We start from the raw sequence: 21,565 nt of genomic DNA on the forward strand, positions 1-21,565 counted from the left end.
TTAGAAAACAGCCAAAGTACAGTGTAGAGAACAGTTGGGTAAACTACAGTGTCGTGAACAGTTAGGTAAACTACAGTGTAGAGAACAGGTAAATAAACTACATTGTAGGGAATTGCAAGCTAAATTACAGTTTAGAGAATGGTTGGGTAAACTACTGTGTAGAGAACAGGTAGCTAAAATACAGTGTAGAGAACAGCTGGCTAAATTACAGTGTTGAGAACAGCTAGCTAAACTACAGTGTAGAGAACAGTCAGGTAAACTACAGTGTAGAGAACAGTTAGCTAAACCACAGTGTAGAGAACAGGCAGGTAAACTACATTTGTAGAAATCAGCTAGCTAAACTGCAGTGTAGAGAACAGTCAGGTAAACTACAGTGTTGAGAACAGCTAGCTAAACTACAGTGTAGAGAACAGTCAGGTTAAACTACAGTGTAGAGAACAGTTAGCTAAACCACAGTGTAGAGAACAGTCAGGTAAACTACATTGTAGAAATCAGCTAGCTAAACTACAGTGTAGAGAACAGTCAGGTAAACTAGAGTGTAGAGATCAGCTAGGTAAACTACTGTGTAGAGAACAGTTAGATAAACTACAGTGTCGAGAACAGCCGCCTTAACTTGGCTTCAAATTGCTATTATTCATTCACAGAAACATCGTAGGTGTTGATGTGGTAAGGGCAGTGGTGAAGATAATTGAGTTGCATTATATAAATCAACATGCCTCAGACACTCTGTAGCTGGCGAGAGGAAATGATGAAGTGTGTTAGTATATAGTAATATGGTACAGCTTTACGCAAAGCCAACTCATTGATTGATTAGTTGTTTCACCTTGTTTGAGTCAATGTAATTATTTTAGTATGAATTATTTTTAAGAAGTCCATTTGAACAAACCCTTTCAGCGCACTGGCTTGCAGTCCATGGGTGACTGTTATCTAACAGCGAGGGTGGTCGACAGCCCCCGTAATCTGACGTGTTGATCTCTTCATGATGCGAGCCTCTGGGTGTGACAGCAGCGAGGAGTATTCAGAAACATGTCATCACTGCGAGCGATCGCCTCTTGAAAAGCACCTTGAGCATGCATTATGAAATCAGATTAGTATGCATTCAGCAGGATTTACATATCAATAGGGATTAACCAGTGATAAAATACAATTTGATAAAAGTTAAATCTTCATTAGAATATCTATATTTTCATCAGTCTTTTGTTCGTTCTTCAGTCTTCTGTGAGATGACTTCATGATTTCACAGCTCCACAATCGTGTATACTGTAATTCGGGTCTGGTGATGAGTGTTCCTTTTTGTGGAGCATGCTCATTGTTTCTTAGTTGTTGTTGTTGTTGTTGTTGTTGTTTTTTTGGAAGGGAACAGGTTTTAAATTCTGGTTTCGTGCAGTCCTCACAGTATTAAACTATATGAGATCTCTGTTGAATTCTCAGTTCCGATTGTTCAGAAAGTGTGTTGATTAATTTTGTAGAACAGCACGCCTCAGATCATTAGGCGTTCCAGTGGCAAGGCAAATCCCAGTTTTATATCCATGAGTCTCTTATAAAATGTAAAAAATTTTTATTGTTTCTATGGTAACAACTCATACACAGGGACTAGTATGGCTAAACCTAATACCAAAAGAGTAAAAAAAAAAATTTTTTTTAATTGTTATTTAACAAGCGCAGACGTAAGCAGTGACGATCCTTTTTTAACTTTAGAAGAGAATAAAGAGAGGCTGGTGAAGGAACAACTTGGTTCCTGATAACACAACGTTCCACAGTATTAAATGAAACTGTAAATGGATAAAAAGTACAAAGTGTAGTTCGTTAATAAATAAGAAACAATTGTATTGGGTGACATCACACCATCCCATTGTCGATCATTTCCTATAACAGCGCAGCACATTGTGTTTCATTCCATTATGTTTCATTCCAGCTCTCTGATTTGAATCAGACATTACCGTGGTTTAGAGCGATGCGCAGAAGCAGACGCAGCCTACCCGTGCGCTTGATAATCGTCCTATGGGGAGTGTAAGGCGTTTAAAAAAAGGATGTGATGCACGCTGTGTCTGTAACCTTTGAGCCAGATAAAAGTGTATTGTTAGATCGGTGGTGTTTTTAAAGGTTGGTTTCAACTGCTTGAGCTGGACGTTGCCCTTCTTATACACGTCTCCTACAGTATTTCTCTGCCAGTCATTACATGTAATGCCGAGACAGTAATTGGTATTGACTATTGAGGCAACTATTATTAATATTGAAAGGAATAAATGTGACATCACACGGAACAATGTTCAATAGGTTTGAAAAAGATTTTAATTATCAAATACAACAGGGGAAAAAAATAAAAGAAAATGCACAAATTTGTATAACCGTCCCACTCCATCTCAGATCACTGTCGAGAAAACATCTTTGTGATGAGGTCAGATCTGTCAGGCCAGAGACACTGAGCCATTTGGATGCGGCGCAGACAGTCTCCCGCCGTCTCCTCCAGCTGTCTGGAAAATGGCCACCCTTTGGCCTTAAACCCGGCTCTTGTTTGAAAGCGAGTGCTTTATTGCCGCACTTATGGGGGCTGTAAAATTATAAGCCAATAACCCGTGCTTGTTCTCAACACAGAGTTCAATGACAGCGAGGTCGAGAATTCTGTTTTAACGCATCTGATTTACAAGGCCAAATCGCGTTCAGCCTAAAGAGTTCAAATAGCAGACGGCAGTGCTATTATCATATGAGTACTTTAATAATTATAATAAATAAATAAACGTTGATTCAGATGTTTTCCTGATCCATAAGCGGATATTTGTCATGTCTAGACGGCTGGCTCGTAACACACATTCTCTTTATTATGAACAGTTTAAAAAGGCATTTGAAGCAGATCTGCTAAAGACTAGCATAGATATGTGTTTTTCTTAATTGTGCGTGTGTGTGTGTATATATATACACACACACACATCAGTATGCTCTGAAGATATGGTCACACCATTAGCCTATATTCAAACACAGTTCTTTGGAATGTTTTCTTCTTGCTTGCTGCATTTGCGCAACTGAATTGGAAACAGTGTGTGTGGATTGAATGCTGCATGCTGTGAATGCTGCTTGCTTTTGGCGCAGTGCTGTGAGCTCTGTCGGAATATGCCTCCGCTGATGATTCATAGCTGTGCATGCACTCCTATTCTTTATGATCACCCGTCTTTAATCAAGGCAATGACTGTTTTAGGCTTAACATTTGTTTTATGTCGTAGTTTGTTGTCCAATTCTGGGTATCCTCCAACGCATGCAAAAAAAAAAAAGTGTCTAAAAACTGCAATGTATTCATGATTGTGAGCGTTTGAATAATCTATGAACTGTAGCATTCATAATGAGATACGGTTCAGCAAAACGGCCGAAATGCTTCATAGTTGACAGCCGCATCTACATTTACATCCCCACCACCGCACTGGAGCTACTTCATGAGCGTCATTTGTAACTGACATTCCCTCTTTTTAAATCTCTAATCTCCATAAAGCTGGTGACCTGATTACCTAGCAGGATAACCTGAGCTGTATAGCTTAACCTGAACCTGATATATTGTGTTCCTCACTAGTCTTATGGGCTTATATTCTCCCCGAGGCCAAAGCTGCCATTTAAAACATGATCCTGAGCAGTGAATCCCCCGTAAGCCACGAAATCAAATACGTGCTTTGCTCAGAGACCTGGCTCGACTCTCGCAACACCTACTCCTACGAAACAAGAACCAGGGCTTGAAAAGTTAATGTTGTTTCTTTGTAGGATGTGTACACGAAACACAGCAGGGGTGGCTCGAAGTGGCACTTCTTGAGGTTTAATTGCTTTTTATGAAATATCTTAAGGCAAAAGCTTGTCATGTAATTGCACTGGAACGATTATATTGAATGGTGGTGGAATTGTTAAATAAGGTCTTATTATTTAACACATATAATTAGAGACGATTTCTTGAATATGGTAATACACTTCGCGGCCACTTGAATAAGAAGACCAGTCCACCTACGTATTTATGCAATTATCTAATCAGCCATGAGTGTGGAAGCTGTGCAGTGCATAAAATCCTGCAGATACAGATTTAGTTAGTATTCAAAAGCTGCTGATCTCCTGGGGTTTTCACACACAACAGTCTCACACACAACTGAGTGGTGCGAAAAACAAAAAACATCCTGCAAGTGGCAGTTCTGCAAGCAGAAATGCTTTATCGATGGAGATTAGATGCCAAACTGGTTTGTGCTGACATGAAGTCGACAGTAGCTCTATTTTTTCTATCTTTAATCAAGAGCATGGGCTTTCGATTTCATGTTCAGATTTTGCAATGTTTTCCTTCAAAACATGCCCAAATTTGCTCTCGTGAGTGTTCTGTTCACAAATTTGTGCTGTCTCTCTCTTGGATTTTGGTGAAACAACTCTATCAAAGTTCACCAACCAGTAGAATGCAAGGTATGATGTTGACCAATGAAATCGTTACTGTTCTATGTTGTAGGATGTGTTCACTTTACTTATAGGCAGGTTACTGTTGAACCTGGTTCAATACAATGGGAAGCCATTGTGCTATAAAGTAGCATTTCTCAACCACTGGGCGGACTGCGAAGCGCCATCTAGTGGGCCGCAATTCTTTTTCAAGTTGGAAGCTAAATACTAAATAGTTCAGGATGTCGTAGTGTCCCAAATCCAGTAGCTAGTTTGCCGTAAACTTTTCAAATGGAATAAATACATTTGTGGGTAAACTAAGAAGAACAAGCCTTTATTTTCGTCACATTCCTCCTTTGCATTTAACCCGCGCATGCGCGCGCGCGCACACACATACACAGAGAGAGACAGAGAGATAGATAGAGGATACACACACAGAGAGACAGAGTGCGTGCGCAGAATAAATAAATATGTTTGTGGGTAAATTATATGGCTCTGTGATGCCTGCTGGAAGAGAAGAGCAGGGAGGATTGAGAATTGAGCGGCTATGGTTTGTTTACACCCTATACTAAAACTTGTTGCCTCCTAACAACCTTCTCAAAGACGTGTACAAAAAACCCAGAAACTCCTGTTTACCCGGGCAAAAACAATACAGGATTTATCTTGTCCTGTCCTGATTCCCAGATTTTTTAACCCAGACACATATAAAAAATTGTACAGTATGCCTCCATGCTCTTCCAGATTTTCATCTGTGTGTCCATGTAGAACAATGTCTGCAGCTCCAGGTAGTTTGAGATGTCTGAGAACTCAACGGATGGATAATTTTCCAACTTATAATGAATGAATGACTTTATTTAAACACGATACGTTGATCAGCAGAGCTGGTGGGGTCGTGCATATACAGATACAAATAATTACAAATACAAAAGACTAAAAATATACACAAACTTAAAAAAAACCAAACCTTAAAATCTTTAATCCCTTTTGACTGAGAATTCCCTGCATGCATGGTTTGGCTTCTGGCACATCAATACAGTTTTAAATACAATACCTACATTTAAAAAAATTTTTTTATTGCATTTATTTAATTCCTGGGCTCCCATCTGTAACAGGGAGTGGTGTTGCATCCCATTAATACACTTTACAATAGACTATTAGATTCTAATAGAATAGATGAGACAAAATAATTGGGGATCTTTTTTAATGGGCCTCGACTCATTACAAGTATGAATAGGTGGGCCTAAAGCAGAAAAGGTTGAGAACCCCTGCTATAAAGCTACTATATGTACCTAGTGTAGTAAAATAAGGGCACTGGTATATGTATAAATTCCAAAATTCTAACAAAAAAACAGGAATGAGGAGTGGATGAACCCTGTTAAATAGTAACTGCCCGTAAGTTAAGCAAATGCACCCAAGGACGCAGTGACGATTTCCTTGGTCAAAGTCATACCTTGCGTTCTATTGTTTGGTGAATTTTGACTGGGTTGTTTCACCAAAATCTGAGGGAGAGAGCAGAAATCTGTAAGCACAGAGATGTCCACAAGCGTCGGCGACCGGCGTTTTTCTCTGCTTACACAGACGGTCTGCGCCGGCACAGGGAAACCCCCCCCCAAAAAAAACCCTTGTCTTTCAGCATTCAAACGATTTATATCGTCTGCGCTGCCCATCAGCTTAGATCAGCTCAGTTCAGTTCAACTCCTCAGCGACCTCGATCGGACATGAAATGCAAATACCACTGCCCATAATTTGCTGCAAATCCAATTATAGCATCACGAAATTGTCTTCGATTCAGATCTAAGATGACCAGAAGTGATGCCATATTTGTTGATCGATTCTCACACTCTGATTGGCTGAGCCGGACCATGTGACCAGGCCATAGCATATGTAGTTATGTTACAGAGCCAGGCAGCATACTACAGAGGGGAACTGGGAAAGCCAAGCACATTCACATCTGGAGGGAAATTTCATACAGATTTTGCAAGTATTTTACAGGGAAATGTTTAATAATTTATTAGCTGAGAATTCACCAGAAGGCATGTAAATTTCAAAAATTTCTGGGGGGTGTGGCATGCCCCAGGACCCTTCCCCCCAGCATTAGCTTCGCCACCGCAAATTCCAGAGTCGCCTACTACTTTTTATTTTTTAGCCGGCTACTTCAGATTTTCTGGAGAACCCTGGAGCAGAATATTCACCAGAGCAAATTCGGGCAGGTTTTGAGGGAAAACATTGCAAAATCTGGATGTGAAATGATAAACACTACTCTCAAATTGAAAGATCACAGTCTTGATTAAAGACAGGGAAAAAATCCTCCATATAACTCAAATAATCACTCTTTACAACCGTGGTGAACAGAAAAGCATCTCCGAAAGCACAAAAAGTTTGAACCTTGAGGTAGATGGGCTACAACAGCCAAAGACCACTTCAGGTTCCAGTCCTGTCAGCCAGGAAGAAGAATCTGAGGCTACAGCAGGCACAGGCTTGCTAAAATCAGACAGCTGAAAATTGGAAAAAGACGTGACATTTTTACAATTTTCAAGTTGAGATTACATTTTGCCTCGTTCCGATGTTTGATGTGAACGTGAACTCAAGCTCTTGACCTGTATCTGCATGATTGTATGTATTATGCTGGTGCCACATGATGACCAAGCAGCTGTACAGACATTCGTCTGAAAGTGACTGGTGGGTTTTTGCGATTACGTCCATCAATTTTAGTCCAGAATAGCTCTTAGTGGTATGCCCTAGTTCTTGCTTCCTACTTCCTCCTTTTTTTTTCTATCAGCTTTTGTTGCTCCATACCTCCCCTCCTTCCTCACGAGTCTCTCCATGTTTGCTTTCTGTCCCCTGTTCCATGAGTTTGGGTTACGGAACCTTTAGATGCTTGATATGCTCCAAATAAACCTGACACTTACATGGACGTTTCATCGATGCACTAAACAGCATCGAATGCTTAGAACGTGTCTTGGCATACCTTCTTCTTCATTACTCTTTCTCTTCTCTCGAGCTCACTCTCTCACTCTTTCCTACTTCTGAATATCCGTCTCCTTTCACCGCATTCCATCTTTCTTCCCCGCGTGAGGAATTGGCACATAGTACATTACCAACTTTCAGTTTTTTACTCTCTTTTGTTCTTTCGTCACGTATTTATTTAATATGGCTATGTATGTATGTATGTATGTATTTATTTATTTGTTTACTTACTTACTTACTTATTCAGACTGAACTAGATCTGCCAGGAGAACGTAGAGGCAGATTTCTTTTTGAATAGCTTTGACAGCAGGAGCTTTGTGGTGTGTTTGCATTTCGTGTCTAACGCACACAGCGCACAAGACAAAGTGTAATATACATAAGCAGAATGTTACTTAAAATATAAAGAACTTAGGAATGCAAAAGGTCTCGTTATTTTCCTGCAGCTAATTTACAGTACTGTGCAAACGTCTTCAGCACGCTATCGAGTCAGTACAAGAACATTTTAGAGTCCAAACATTCGTTTTCCAGCACAAAATTAAACGTTACAGAAAAAACAGTTTGCACCTGAGCAGCATATTACATAAGAGAGCACTTTTCAGATTAAAAAAGAAAGCATAATGAAGGCTGCTGGGTTTTGGTGCAAAATTAAGAAACGAGTGTGACAGCCAAAGTGTCCAGAAGAACTGTGGCTGGTTCTGTAAGATGCTCGGTAAAACCTACAGCTCATTTCCTTATAAAACTGCACTCACTGGACCTCAGACTACTATTTTGTCGTCTCACACCAAATATCGACTTTGGCTGTGTCCGAAATCACTCACTATATAGTGGACTATATAGTGAGTTCGCCATTTTGTAGTGCTGTCCGAATGTATAGTGAGAATTATTACATCCTATATAGTGGACTCATAGTATCCCACAATGCACCGTGAAAAGTAGTGTACAACCAATGGTCACTAACCAAGCAATATATACTGTACCATCATGCATTGCGGTCGCGCAGAAAGAAAAAAAGTGTGTTGGGTGAACAGACAGAAGAAGAAGCACATTATAAACAGACATTCAAGTACAATTAAAAATAGTAAGAGAATAGAAAATAAGCTAAAATAAAATAAGATCGATAAAATACAAGAATAAAAGTGACAGTGCAGAGCGAGGAATTAATCAAAAGCCTCAAATTTGATTTAATAAAAGGCAGCGGTAAAGAAGAAAGTATTCAGCCTTGATTGATTGATTGATTGATTGATTGATTGAAGAAAGAACTGAAAGATGCAGCACAAACAAAGTACTTTGTATTTATTAATGTGGGAAATACGCTCAGTATAATATGCATTTATCACAAAAATACACGCATGCATTTGTTATTTTGAAAACCCACCAGCCGACTGATTTGGCACGCTTTAATTGTGCGACAGTAATGACATAAATAACGGTGCAGCGGAGTAGTGTCCGAAAGTTTTTTTTTTTTCATTTTACCAATGAGCTCACTATATAGTCCTCTATATAGTAATTCCCTAGATAATGAGTAGGGAGTAGTGAATGAGTGAGTGATTTCGGACACAGGGTTTGTTTCATTTATTATGGCTTTGTGGTATTTTTTTTTAATGTTGAAACATTTCATTTCATTATTTTTAAGCCATTTATGGTCTACAGCATTTCTTTACATGCGCCTAAGACTTTTGCACAGTACTGTATGTTAAGCTCAAGTTTGAAGTGAGTTTTCATAGCTTTACCGACTTATTTTTTCAAATCAAACTGATTCATGTAAATAAATAACTGTTTTAGACTATAATCGTAGTTGTTTTGATGAAAAATATTGAGGGCTTAGTGGTCAGAATTAAATTTTAAAAACCCGGAAGTCAGAAACGCGAGTGTCAATTTCAATTCAGTTAATGTGAATTGTTTATTGGATGTGGCTCACACACTTTTTTCGAGGTTCGCCTTGAAAGCTGTGAATATTAATCGAAATAATCATTTATATTCTTTCATATAAACACGAGTAGGCCTTACTTAGAAATACAAAGGCCGACAGAGCACAAAGAGGGTATTAGAAATAATCTTTGATTGCTTTTTTATTTTGAGAGAGAATGGTAGATGTGAGACATTCAGTGCTTATTTATGCATATTTTATAATTAACATTGATTTCTCCTTCTTTGTGACGTATAAATGAGAGTCAAGATCAGCTTTATATTGCACAAATAAAGCCATTTGGTGAAACTTTGAAGAAGAGAGTGTACCGAGTTAACGGTTTTCCCTAATTAGCATAATTTATATTAATTAAATACTAATTTGCATGATTTGTCTTGAACTTTGTATTCAGTATACAACCATCTATGTGCCCGCCAATTTCCGTGTAAATATGTTGAAAAATAGAAAAGTTATTAAGAAAAAAACTTTTGATCTCATTGGTTAATGAGGCCCATTTTGGACCACGTGATCCTCATACAGAATATTACGGCAGTTTTCGAAAAATTAAGCCGCTTTTTCTGAATTAAACGATACAATTACCTAATTGATAAACAGAAAGTGTAAATGTAACAGCATTAGTATAATGATGGGAAAAAAAAGAACTGTGCAGCAAAAAACAAATGAATAATAATATTGAAAGCACTAAGATACTAATAGTAATTATACCGATAAAGTTAAACTAGATTACTAATTATTATTATTATTATTATTATTATTATTATTCACGCCTGTTACTATATAGGCAAGTTGTTAAATATGCCAAATATGCGAACCTACGCAAGTTGCCTCGAGTTTCTTTTCTCTCTAAAGGCCAAACATCCCTCTAATTCCAGGCAGCCCACATTGTCCTGCTCCCTCATGCAGTTTTTTCAAATCCATATCTGACATGCTCGATAGATGAGCGCAGCCCAAACTGAACTGGCCATGAGATCAATAGCTGCACATATCGATCCGAACCATGTCAGATCTTGAAAGGGCTGTTGGATCGAGACCAGCCATGAAGCCGCACAAAAAATCTCATTTAAATTTGTCATTGTGCGGCGAAGCCGTGGGGAAGCTGAGGGCATTTCAGATTGGCTACGAAAGCTGACACCGAGTAGGCTGCTCGGTGAAATTAAAGCCCACTGGAACAGGGCGACTGTTAAAAAGAAATATGCAGTATTATTATTCCCACTCACTCCTGTCTGAGGTGTTAATGGCAGTGCGGTGTTATTTGAAAACGTTTCCTGGGTGAAAAAAATTGGCAATGGGAATGAAACCTCTCGTATTAACATTGTATGTTTGTGGGCTTGCTTTTTTTTTTTTACTTTTACATTTTTCCCCTCTTACGTTTCCGATACATAGCTCACTCAGTTATGATGTTAATGAATACTCGATCACGACGACTAAAATGGAAGCACTGTGTGTTGAACTCATACGTATTACATATTTTTCCATCCCTATATCATGTCTTCTCATACCATACCTTTTATTTTTCGCAATATGACCTTATTATAGATGTGCTTTTCCTGTCAATTCTGATGTCCAGCTCCTTCACTGTCATTGTATCTACCTGAATATATATATACTGTATATCTGTAAACCCGGCATGTTCGTTTGCCATTATTGTTATCTCTGTCTGTTCTTCTGTCTTGTTCTGTGCCGCAGTTCGTCGTGTACCGCCCCGTTTCACCATCCTGCCCTCAAGTCACGAGATTATGCCAGGAGGAAGTGTAAATATCACATGTGTAGCAGTGGGTTCCCCCATGCCCTACGTGAAATGGATGCTGAACTCCGAAGACCTGACACCTGAAGACGAGATGCCGGTCGGACGGAATGTTCTGGAGCTGAATGGCGTCCGTGAGTCAGCCAACTACACCTGCGTGGCCATGAGCAGCTTGGGGATTATAGATGCTGTGGCTCAGGTCATCGTTAAATGTAAGCGAGATTGATATATTCACAGACTGATTTCTGTTTTTATCAGGCAGTTCTGACAAGTTACTACTCCTATTTACATTTTGATGGAAGGCTGGAAATCAGGAACTTTCCTTTTAATTAGTCCTACTGAAAGATACCATCTGTTATTTGCTATTTGGATGGTAGTTGTAGATGTTTACTCGACAGTTTGTTTTCCAAGAAGTGGCGCATTTTACAGTGCATGTTTACATGCCTACACATCTCTTTTTATTACTATCTTTCCAATATGCATTTTTTTTTCTGTCAGCTAACTCTGTTTTCTGATTCACCTTCAAATTGGACATAAATTTAAATCTCACCAAGTCTTTGCTGATGATTCTGTTACAGCATTACCCAGAGCTCCCGGCACCCCCATCGTCACAGAGACAACGGCCACGAGCATCACCATCACCTGGGACTCTGGCAACCCAGACCCCGTATCCTATTACATCATCCAGTACCGGGCAAAATCACCCGACAGCAAGTTCGAGACAGTGGACGGCATCACGACAACGCGCTACAGTATCGGTGGCCTCTACCCCAACACTGAGTATGAGATCCGTGTCTCTGCGTTCAACACCATCGGCCAAGGCCCACCCAGCAACAAGGTGGACGCTAGGACTGGGGAGCAGGCACCAGCCAGCCCGCCTCGGAACGTCCAGGCTCAAATCATCTCACCCAGCGCAGTAACTGTCAGGTGGGAGGAGCCTGAAGAACCCAACGGCCAGATAAAAGGCTATCGAGTTTACTACACGATGGACCCGTCGCAGCCAATGAGCAACTGGAGGATCCATAATGTTCAGGATAGTGTGATCACCACCATCCAGAGCCTGGCTCCATCTGAGACCTACACTATCCGTGTGCTGGCTTTTACCTCTGTAGGAGATGGACCCTTCTCTGACTCAGTGCATGTTAAAGTCCTGCCTGGGGGTGAGTAGAAAATTTACAGCTTTACATTTCTATTCTTTAAATCTACAGACTGCAGAAGAGTTTGGGAAATCTTCATTTGGTAAATACTCTATTAACCCTTTGGTCAAAGTCAAAGTCCCTCTCGTGCCGGGACTTGGTCTTCCCAGGCAGTCTCCTGTCCCAGTACTAACCAGGCCCTTGAGGTGCATTGGGCGATGCCGATCTCTGTTTCCGTAGCCCTTGGCCTCTCACCTACTATACAGCTAGGGCTACAGTGGGGGGCTAGTCATCTGGTAACCGCAAGAGTTTGACTCCCCTACTCTCATCTGTACTGTAGCGTGCCTTGCCAGACGGCAGTAGGTACCATTTTTATGAAGTTCTTTGGTATGACCTGACCACGAGTAGCACTCGTGATCTCACTGATCAAAAGGCGGACACACTAACCACTAGGCCAACTCGCAGTCAACCCTTTGGTCTCAGACCCTTTAAATATCGTTCCTCCAGGAACAATGATGTAATGGTTGCTATGACAAAGTAAAAGTACCTTGAAAACAAAAAAAAATGTCTTTCAATACTTATTTAAAATGGTATATAGCATGATGGATATCCTGAAGTCCAAACTCAAGCTATTTTTGTTTGAATAGGCATTGGTGAAAATAGGGGAATTTTGGGCAGGCACCAAAGGGTTAAAGGAAAAATGAACAATGTCCGCCAACTTTGTTGGAGGAGGTTATGTTTTCACCTCTGTTTGTTTGTTTGTTTGTTTGTTTGTTTGTTTGTTTGTTTGTTTGTTCCCAGTGTAACTCAGAAAGTAGTGAAAGGAGTTTGATGAAATTTTGAGGAGAGGTTGGGCCAAGATTAGATAAAATAAGATAAACTTTATTCGTCCTTCAGTGGGGAAATTTACATATTATGGCAGCTCCCAAGTAGAAAAAGAGTCAGGAATAAACAGTAACAAAAAATGGAGTGCAATAAAAGTATTAAAAAAAACCGACAGGGGAGAAAAAAATGTCTGTATTATATTCAAAAAGAAAAAGTAAAGACACGGGCTATGTATGTAATATACACAACTAAATATTGCACTAATAAAATACTTGTAACTGAAGTAGAAGTAAAAATATTGCCCCAAGTAGTGAATGCCATTGCACAGCGGATGTTTCACCAAGGTAAGGAATGTTATTACACAGCAGAAGATAAATAATGAGGATGGAATATGTGTGTAAAGTAACCAAAAAATGACAAAAAAACGCAGCTATGAACATAATTGCACATGACAATGTAAGAGTGAGACTTAATATAAGAACAAGACCGTCAATGACAGCGTAGCTCACTCCGGCCCCGTCTAGTCCAGAAGGAACGATCTAAAGTGGGCCACCTTGCGCAATAAATGTTGCAAGCTCTATACACTATATGAAAGCTATATATAGACGCTATATACACCCTAGGAATACCGACCTATTTGCCAGAAAGAATCCAAAACGGTGAGGAATTGACCGAGAAGAAGCGATTTTTGTTGAACTGCTTATTAAGGCTTAATTAGTCCATAACTTCATTAATGATTGTAATTAAGCAAATCTGGGTAGAAGTTATATGCACCTGAGTTCCCCCTACCTTCTTGCGAGAAAGAATCAAAACTGGTGAAGAATTGAGGGAGAAGAAGCAATTTGTGTGGAAACTGCTCATTAGGGCTTAATTACTCCATATCTTCATTATTAATTGCAGTGATGCAAATTTGTGTAGAAGCTATATGCACCCCAGGCAGACTGACCTTCCTGCCAAAAAGAATAAAAATCGGTGAAGAATTGAGAGAGAAGAAGCGATTTTCATGAAATGTAGACGATATCAGACGAAGGATGACGCATGATGGCATAAACTCATCGCCCGTCAGCCAGATGAACTAATAATACTTGCAAATGAAAAGGATATTGTACCTAATAATAATAATAATAATAATAATAATAGGAACAGTTGCTTAGATTTTGATGCAAATCCAGATATGTATGTGGATCCAGGCTTTTTTTTTTATGTTCCCTATGTAACTCAAAAAGTAGTGAATGGATTTGGATGAAATTTGGTGGACAGCTTTAGTATTATCCCTGGTTTGAGTGATTTGATTTTGATGTTGATAACGTGGCTTGACGGAGGCATACACTCTACCGAGTGCCCTTCTAGTTCTATAATTAAATTCTAAGTTAACTTTCTTCATTGACATGTTGGTGTGTTTTCACTTTTGTTCATGGCTTTCTACATTACCCATAATGCCATTCTACTGCCTGCTGAAAACCACCAACGTATCAAGAGAGAAACAAAAATACAACACCATCTGACAAAATTAGCACCAAAATCGCTATGCACATCATAAATATTTCAATATAAGCATAATGTGTGTTTCATGATGGAGTTTTCCTTTAAGGAATGCCAATTTAAGACTTCCCTACTGAGCAATAGATTGACTCAGATAATGTCTTTTGACATTTGAAATGTAAAATGATCAGCTTTGTTCGAAGATGACTTTTGTAGCTTTGGGGAATTCATTAAATGGTTTAAAAAGTTCAGTCAGAAAGGAAAGATCCACTAAATCTCCAAAGAACACTTGAGTAATGTTGTTTCTTCATCTTTATTATTAGTGACATCAGCTGGATTTGTGGACACATCAAACTGACTGTGTGGGAAATGTTTTGATGGCAGGTGTGTCTGTGAGTGAAGATAGATGGAGATGAAGGAAACTTGACAGGGACTTGCATTACTTTTTTCTTTCATATTTTTCAAAATCTGTCACTTTGAACACATTTAATTAAACCGTTACTCACATTTACTTGAAATAATGAATGAGATTGTTTTAAAATGCTCATTAGAGAAATGAAGGCAAGCCAAGCACTAATTTTTACCTTGGAAAACCTTTTAGCGTTGCTGCACTTATGCCACTTTTTATTTTCCACAGGAGCTTATCACAAATGGCTTTGTAATTCAATCATTTTTTATGTCATATTAATTTACATCATTTATTTATAAACGATGTTTTAGTCCCAGGACAGCCAGGGAGGTTCCGGGTGGGCAAAGTAAGAGATACAAGCATCGAGCTGATGTGGGATCCGCCATTCTCAAAGGAACCCATCAGGAGCTACGAGCTCATTTACAGAGCCACCAAACACGGCACGCAGGTGAGACATCTGATCATTACACATTGTGTGTGTGTTGGAGGGGCAGGGTTGGGAACAAAGTGTCATGGGCTCTTCAGAAGTTTCCAAACCAAGCTGAAGGCAGGTTGCATAACTGTATCGATACACACATCATTATCATTATATATATACATACACACACACACACACAGTGGGGCAAAAAAGTATTTAGTCAGTCACCAATTGTGCAAGTTCTCCCACTTAAAAAGATGAGAGAGGCCTGTAATTTTCATCATAGGTATACCTCAACTATGAGAGACAAAATGAGAAAAAAAAATGCAGAAAATCACATTGTGTGTCTGATTTTTAAAGAATTTATTTGCAAATTATGGTGGAAAATAAGTATTTGGTCAATAACAAAAGTTCATCTCAATACTTTGTTATATACCCTTTGTTGGCAATGACAGAGGTCAAACATTTTCTGTAAGTCTTCACAAGGTTTTCACACACTGTTGCTGGTATTTTGGCCCATTCCTCCATGCAGATCTCCTCTAGAGCAGTGATGTTTTGGGGCTGTCGCTGGGCAACACGGACTTTCAACTCCCTCCAAAGATTTTCTGTGGGGTTGAGATCTGGAGACTGGCTAGGCCACTCCAGGACCTTGAAATGCTTCTTACGAAGCCACGCTTTCGTTGCCCGGGCGGTGTGTTTGGGATCATTGTCATGCTGAAAGACCCAGCCATGTTTCATCTTCAATGTCCTTGCTGATGGAAGGAGGTTTTCACTCAAAATCTCACGATACATGGCCCCATTCATTCTTTCCTTTACACGGATCAGTCGTCTTGGTCCCTTTGCAGAAAAACAGCCCCAAAGCATGATGTTTCCACCCCCATGCTTCACAGTAGGTATGGTGTTCTTTGGATGCAACTCAGCATTCTTTCTCCTCCAAACACGACAAGTTGAGTTTTTACCAAAAAGTTCTGTTTTGGTTTCATCTGACCATATGACATTCTCCCAATCCTCTTCTGGATCATCCATATGCTCTCTAGCAAACTTCAGACGGGCCTGGACATGTACTGGCTTAAGCAGGGGGACACGTCTGGCACTGCAGGATTTGAGTCCCTGGTGGCGTAGTGTGTTACTGATGGTAGCCTTTGTTACTTTGGTCCCAGCTCTCTGCAAGTCATTCGCTAGGTCCCCCTGTGTGGTTCTGGGATTTTTGCTCACCGTTCTTGTGATCATTTTGACCCCACGGGGTGAGATCTTGTGTGGAGCCCCAGATCGAGGGAGATTATCAGTGGTCTTGTATGTCTTTCATTTTCTAATAATTGCTCCCACAGTTGATTTCTTCACACTGAGCTGCTTACCTATTGCAGATTCAGTCTTCCCAGCCTGGTGCAGGTCTACAATTTTGTTTCTGGTGTCCTTTGACAGCTCTTTGGTCTTGGCCATAGGGGAGTTTGGAGTGTGACTGTTTGAGGTTGTGGACAGGTGTCTTTTATACTGATAACGAGTTCAAATAGGTGCCATTAATACAGGTAGCGAGTGGAGGACAGAGGAGCCTCTTAAAGAAGAAGTTACAGGTCTGTGAGAGCCAGAAATCTTGCTTGTTTGTAGGTGACCAAATACTTATTTTACCAAGGAATTTACCAATTAATTCATTAAAAATCCTACAATGTCCTACAATTTATATATACTGGCTAACGGTACCCTGGGAGGAGAGGATTGAGGAGGCACACGAACGCAAGCTGGGGAAGTACCAACCCCTCCTTGTAGAGAGCCAGCAGAGGGGGTGGAGAACCTGGAACCTACCAGTGGAGGTGGGTTGCAGGGGGTTCCCAGGGCAGTCCCTTTGGAGAGCACTAGGACAGCTTGGGGTTAAGGGTGTAACCCGTAAGAACTTGGTGAACAGCATCTCAAAGCAGGCGGAACAGGCATCCAGGTGGCTGTGGCTAAAAAGAAGTGACCGGTGGCTAAGCCAGGCTGGCAGAGAAGAGGGGGGACAGAGTTGCATGGCAGGTTCCTGAATGACAGAGGGAGCAGTTCCAGGACGCTGGTTCTGCTGTGAAGCCCCACTGAGGTGTCGTGGGCTTGTTGACGAAACACCGGTGAGGTGGGGTGCCCACTTGAAAACCCTGTGAAGTCTACAGGTCTTCGTCGTGCAGCTCTGCTTTTAGTTGAAGACGTCTGAGGGGAGCGACTTCTATACTAGCCACCACACAGAAGGAGCAGGCCTTAATGCCTGCCAGGTGCGGTGGCTGCGGTATATCCTACCGTGTAAAGACACAATGTGATTTCCTGGATTCTTTCCCCCATTCTGTCTCTCATAGTTGAAGTGTACCTATGATGAAAATTCTAGGCCTCTCTCATCTTTTTAAGTGGGATAACTTGCACAATTGGTGGCTGACTAAATACGTTTTTGCCCCACTGTGTGTGTGTGTGTGTGTGTATATATATATATATATATATATATATATATATATATATATATATATATATATATACACACACACACACACACTGGTTTTTTACCTCTGTCCGTCCGTCCGTATCTCTGTATTTCCAGCCATCCGAAACACCCTCTTTCTCAGCAACCACAAATCATAGCCACTTGGTACCAAACTTCAGCTTGGGGTTCTATACTTGGGGTGGATTTACAAAATCTTCGTAACACTTTTCTCAGCAACTACAAATCACAACTGCTTGATATTTGGTACTGAGCTTCAGCTTGGGATTCTATACCCTGTATACCATTTTCAGGTCTGTCCCACATCGACCTCCTGTTTACCGACTGAATGTATTTACGAAACATAGGGTGGATTTTGACGCTATTTCAAGAAGCAAAATGCTATTTCAAAATGACTGTTTACCAGGATGCTATTTGAAATCCCTGGGGAGAACACTGCTCTTTACTTACTTGTTTCAGGGTTAATTATTTGTTGAAGTCAACATTCATAATAAGTTTCCTATTCCTTTGATTGCTTGCATTCTGATATAAGCGAGAGCGGGGGGATACGCAAGTGAGCAGTAGCTCACAGTTGATTTTAATATCAGTAAGTGCAAAATTAAATTTTGTTGTTTACATCCAAACATCTAATCTTTTTTCTCATGTTTATACCTATTGTCAAAAATGTATGCTTAGAATAAGAACTTTAGAGTAACACTTTATAAATATTGACTAACTAAATGTTAACTAATATTTTCATTGAAGTCTCAAACCTGATTGGTCACAAGGTTTCAATTCATGCTGCAATTCATTGTACTCAGAAAAAAACTTGGAAAAAATCCAACCTCCAACAGGGAAAAGTGCAATTCTTTCTTTGTTTGCAATAGACGTCACTTCTGGTAGTGATCCGCCTCATCATGTATTCAGATTTCCAGCTGATGGGCAGGTATCGTATTTATTTACAGTTGTTGTTTTGCAGTAGTGTCTTGTGTTTCATCTCCAAATATGCCAGATTGTTGCTCTATATTTGGATGTTCAAACCGATAAAATCGAGAAAATTACAAAAGGTATTATAGGATACCAAAAGAAGTCATGCACAAGGGTAAAAGAATGAAAATATCTCAAAGACGCTGTGAAAAATGGCTCGCAGACCTTTCAGTGTGTTCAAAAGGAATTGAGAGTCCACATGCTCGTGTTTGCGACGATCGTTTTATTAAAGGTACGTACATCAACTTTATGGATCTGAAATCAAAACTTTGAATGCTAATTGAGTTTTCTTATGTTTTGGATGCCGTAAAACAAACTGTTGATGAAATGGTGAAACTAGTTTGTAGTTTGTCGATTGAAACTCGATTGTTGATGTATTTTTTCAGCTGGTCCAATGATGTCAATTCATAAGTCTGAGCTACGTTTGAAATGTCATGAAATAAAATGTAAGTTATCGTTGCAAAAATGCCGACAGCAGCTGCAACTTGCATCACATACCACACTTCAGCTTACATTACTTACCCTCACAAAAAATAAGACGATTATTGTCCTTTTAAAGTCTTATTCCAACGTCATGAACCCGGCCACAAACGAAAAAAATTATAGGCTTCAAGACTTTTGAAAGCTTTTCATTTGATTCTTCGTGTAAAATGATGTTTGGACTACCAGATAATTGGAAATGTCCAGAAACTGTATGTTTGGAAAGTTGTTGAAATCGCTTGAAAAGTCCGTCTTAAAATAGTTAAAATAGTCAGATGTAGAATGTTTTCCACAAGATGACGACGGACGTGTACTTGGCTTGGACACCATCTTTGATTGTTGCCTGTCACTTGGAAACCAGAAGTGAACCAGGAGGCAAAAAGTCACGTGATTGCAAACAAAGAATGGAGCAGTCATTCAGGTCAAAATTCCAAGTCAGGAACTTGAGCAACATTTACCTTGCCTGAGTTCTCAGACAAACACATGGTGACAGTGGTGCAAAGTGACAGAAAACACGTTACCCCTTTGCATCTTTTATTAATTTTTGCTAGAAGTGGTAGCGCAAATTGTTACTCTCACTTAGGATCTCATCTCATCTCATCTCATTATCTCTAGCCGCTTTATCCTTCTACAGGGTCGCAGGCAAGCTGGAGCCTATCCCAGCTGACTACGGGCGAAAGGCGGGGTACACCCTGGACAAGTCGCCAGGTCATCACAGGGCTGACACATAGACACAGACAACCATTCACATTCACATTCAATTTAGAGTCACCAGTTAACCTAACCTGCATGTCTTTGGACTGTGGGGGAAACCGGAGCACCCGGAGGAAACCCACGCGGACACGGGGAGAACATGCAAACTCCACACAGAAAGGCCCTCGCCGACCCCGGGGCTCGAACCCAGGACCTTCTTGCTGTGAGGCGACAGCGCTAACCACTACACCACCGTGCCGCCCCACTTAGGATCTTTCTTCTTTTTTATTATTATTATTATTATCCTAACATTTTTTAGGATGCTATTTCTCCTTCAGCTTTCAACCAATCATCACCAAATTTCACATGATGAATACCTCTGGGCTGAATAACATTGCTATGACTTTTGGTGCTGATCTGTATCACTTAACCGGAATGATCCATGAAAAACGCGCTTTTTTTCTTTAGTATTCATCATTCTCTATCTCTTACCATTCCAGATCTATAGGTTACGGTGACCAGACGTCCCGGTTTGTAAGACCGAGTGCACATCACTGTGACTTTAGTCACAGTATCGATCTAGTTGTTATTATTATTATTATTATTATTATTATTATTATTATCCTAACATTTTTAGGATGCTGTTTCTCCTTCAGTTTTCAACCAATCATTACCAAATTTCACATGAAGAATACCTCTGGGCTGAATTATGACTTTTGGTGCTGATCTGGATCACTAATCTGGAGTGATCCATGAAAAAATGGGGGGGGGTGTTCAATCACTTATAACTGTCAATTTTCCTGATTTTTTTAACCATTTTTAAAAATTTTGTTCAGGGCGGCAGGGCACAACTTTTCCTTGACCTTCAATTGACAAAGGTCAGCTAGCGCAACTTACTGTGACTTTCGTCACAGTGTCTCTATCTACTTACTTTTACGAAAACTTGATTTTAGTAAAATCAGTAAAAAACACATTGCTGTGATATAAGTGGAATAAAACACTTCAGGATATGCATTTATAGGTAAAGAATCACCTTCTGGATGGTAACAGGGACTCCTCTTTGGGCTACATTACACCACTGGAACACTATTTTTTTTACAGCATGTCTTGTCATGTTTTATCCCTTACACGTCATATGCTACCACATGCAGTACTTAAAGTTCGGTAATGTTAATAAACATTTAAATTTGAACCCTTATGTTTCCTTTTCTCTATTTTTTATCTTTTATTATCCATCTGTTTCTGAAAATTAATTAATAAGCCAGTTATTTTGTACCAACAGGAGAAGAAGGGCTTCGAGCCCAGGTCCTCGTATGTTGTTGAGGGTTTGCGAGCAAACACCGAATACACCTTCTCTCTGGCGGCCGTTTCCAGCAAAGGCATTGGAGCCTTCACCAATGAGATCTTCCAGCGCACCGCACAAGCCAGTACGTCCATGTCTCATCAGAACTTCTGTACTGTACTGCTCTGATCAACTGGAATGATCCATCCTTTTACATGCTCATTTCTCCTTGTGCCCCATTTTGTCCTTTGTGATTTAAAATGGCTGATTTAGCTAGATATGTTTCAGTATGACCTCCGTTTCAGTACAGACAAGTTGTGCATGTGACCTCCAGAATGGCTATTTGATGATTTCTGCAGATTGTTGACCTCAAAAACCACTTTAGTCAGGAA

At 40.0% G+C, this 21,565-nt stretch overlaps 1 protein-coding gene across 1 annotated transcript in view; it reads left to right on the forward strand.

Moving 5' to 3' along the window:
* Positions 1-21,565, forward strand: part of LOC132871725 (receptor-type tyrosine-protein phosphatase S-like) — a 328,962-nt gene that overhangs the window by 180,246 nt on the left and 127,151 nt on the right. The window contains exons 8-11 of the mRNA XM_060906174.1: positions 10,970-11,239; positions 11,606-12,187; positions 15,191-15,327; positions 21,174-21,318. Coding sequence (XP_060762157.1) covers positions 10,970-11,239; positions 11,606-12,187; positions 15,191-15,327; positions 21,174-21,318 — 1,134 coding nt within the window. The remainder of the gene's footprint in view (positions 1-10,969; positions 11,240-11,605; positions 12,188-15,190; positions 15,328-21,173; positions 21,319-21,565) is intronic.

The sequence above is a fragment of the Neoarius graeffei genome, chromosome 23 (assembly GCF_027579695.1).
Source record: "Neoarius graeffei isolate fNeoGra1 chromosome 23, fNeoGra1.pri, whole genome shotgun sequence".
Lineage (NCBI taxonomy): Eukaryota > Metazoa > Chordata > Actinopteri > Siluriformes > Ariidae > Neoarius > Neoarius graeffei.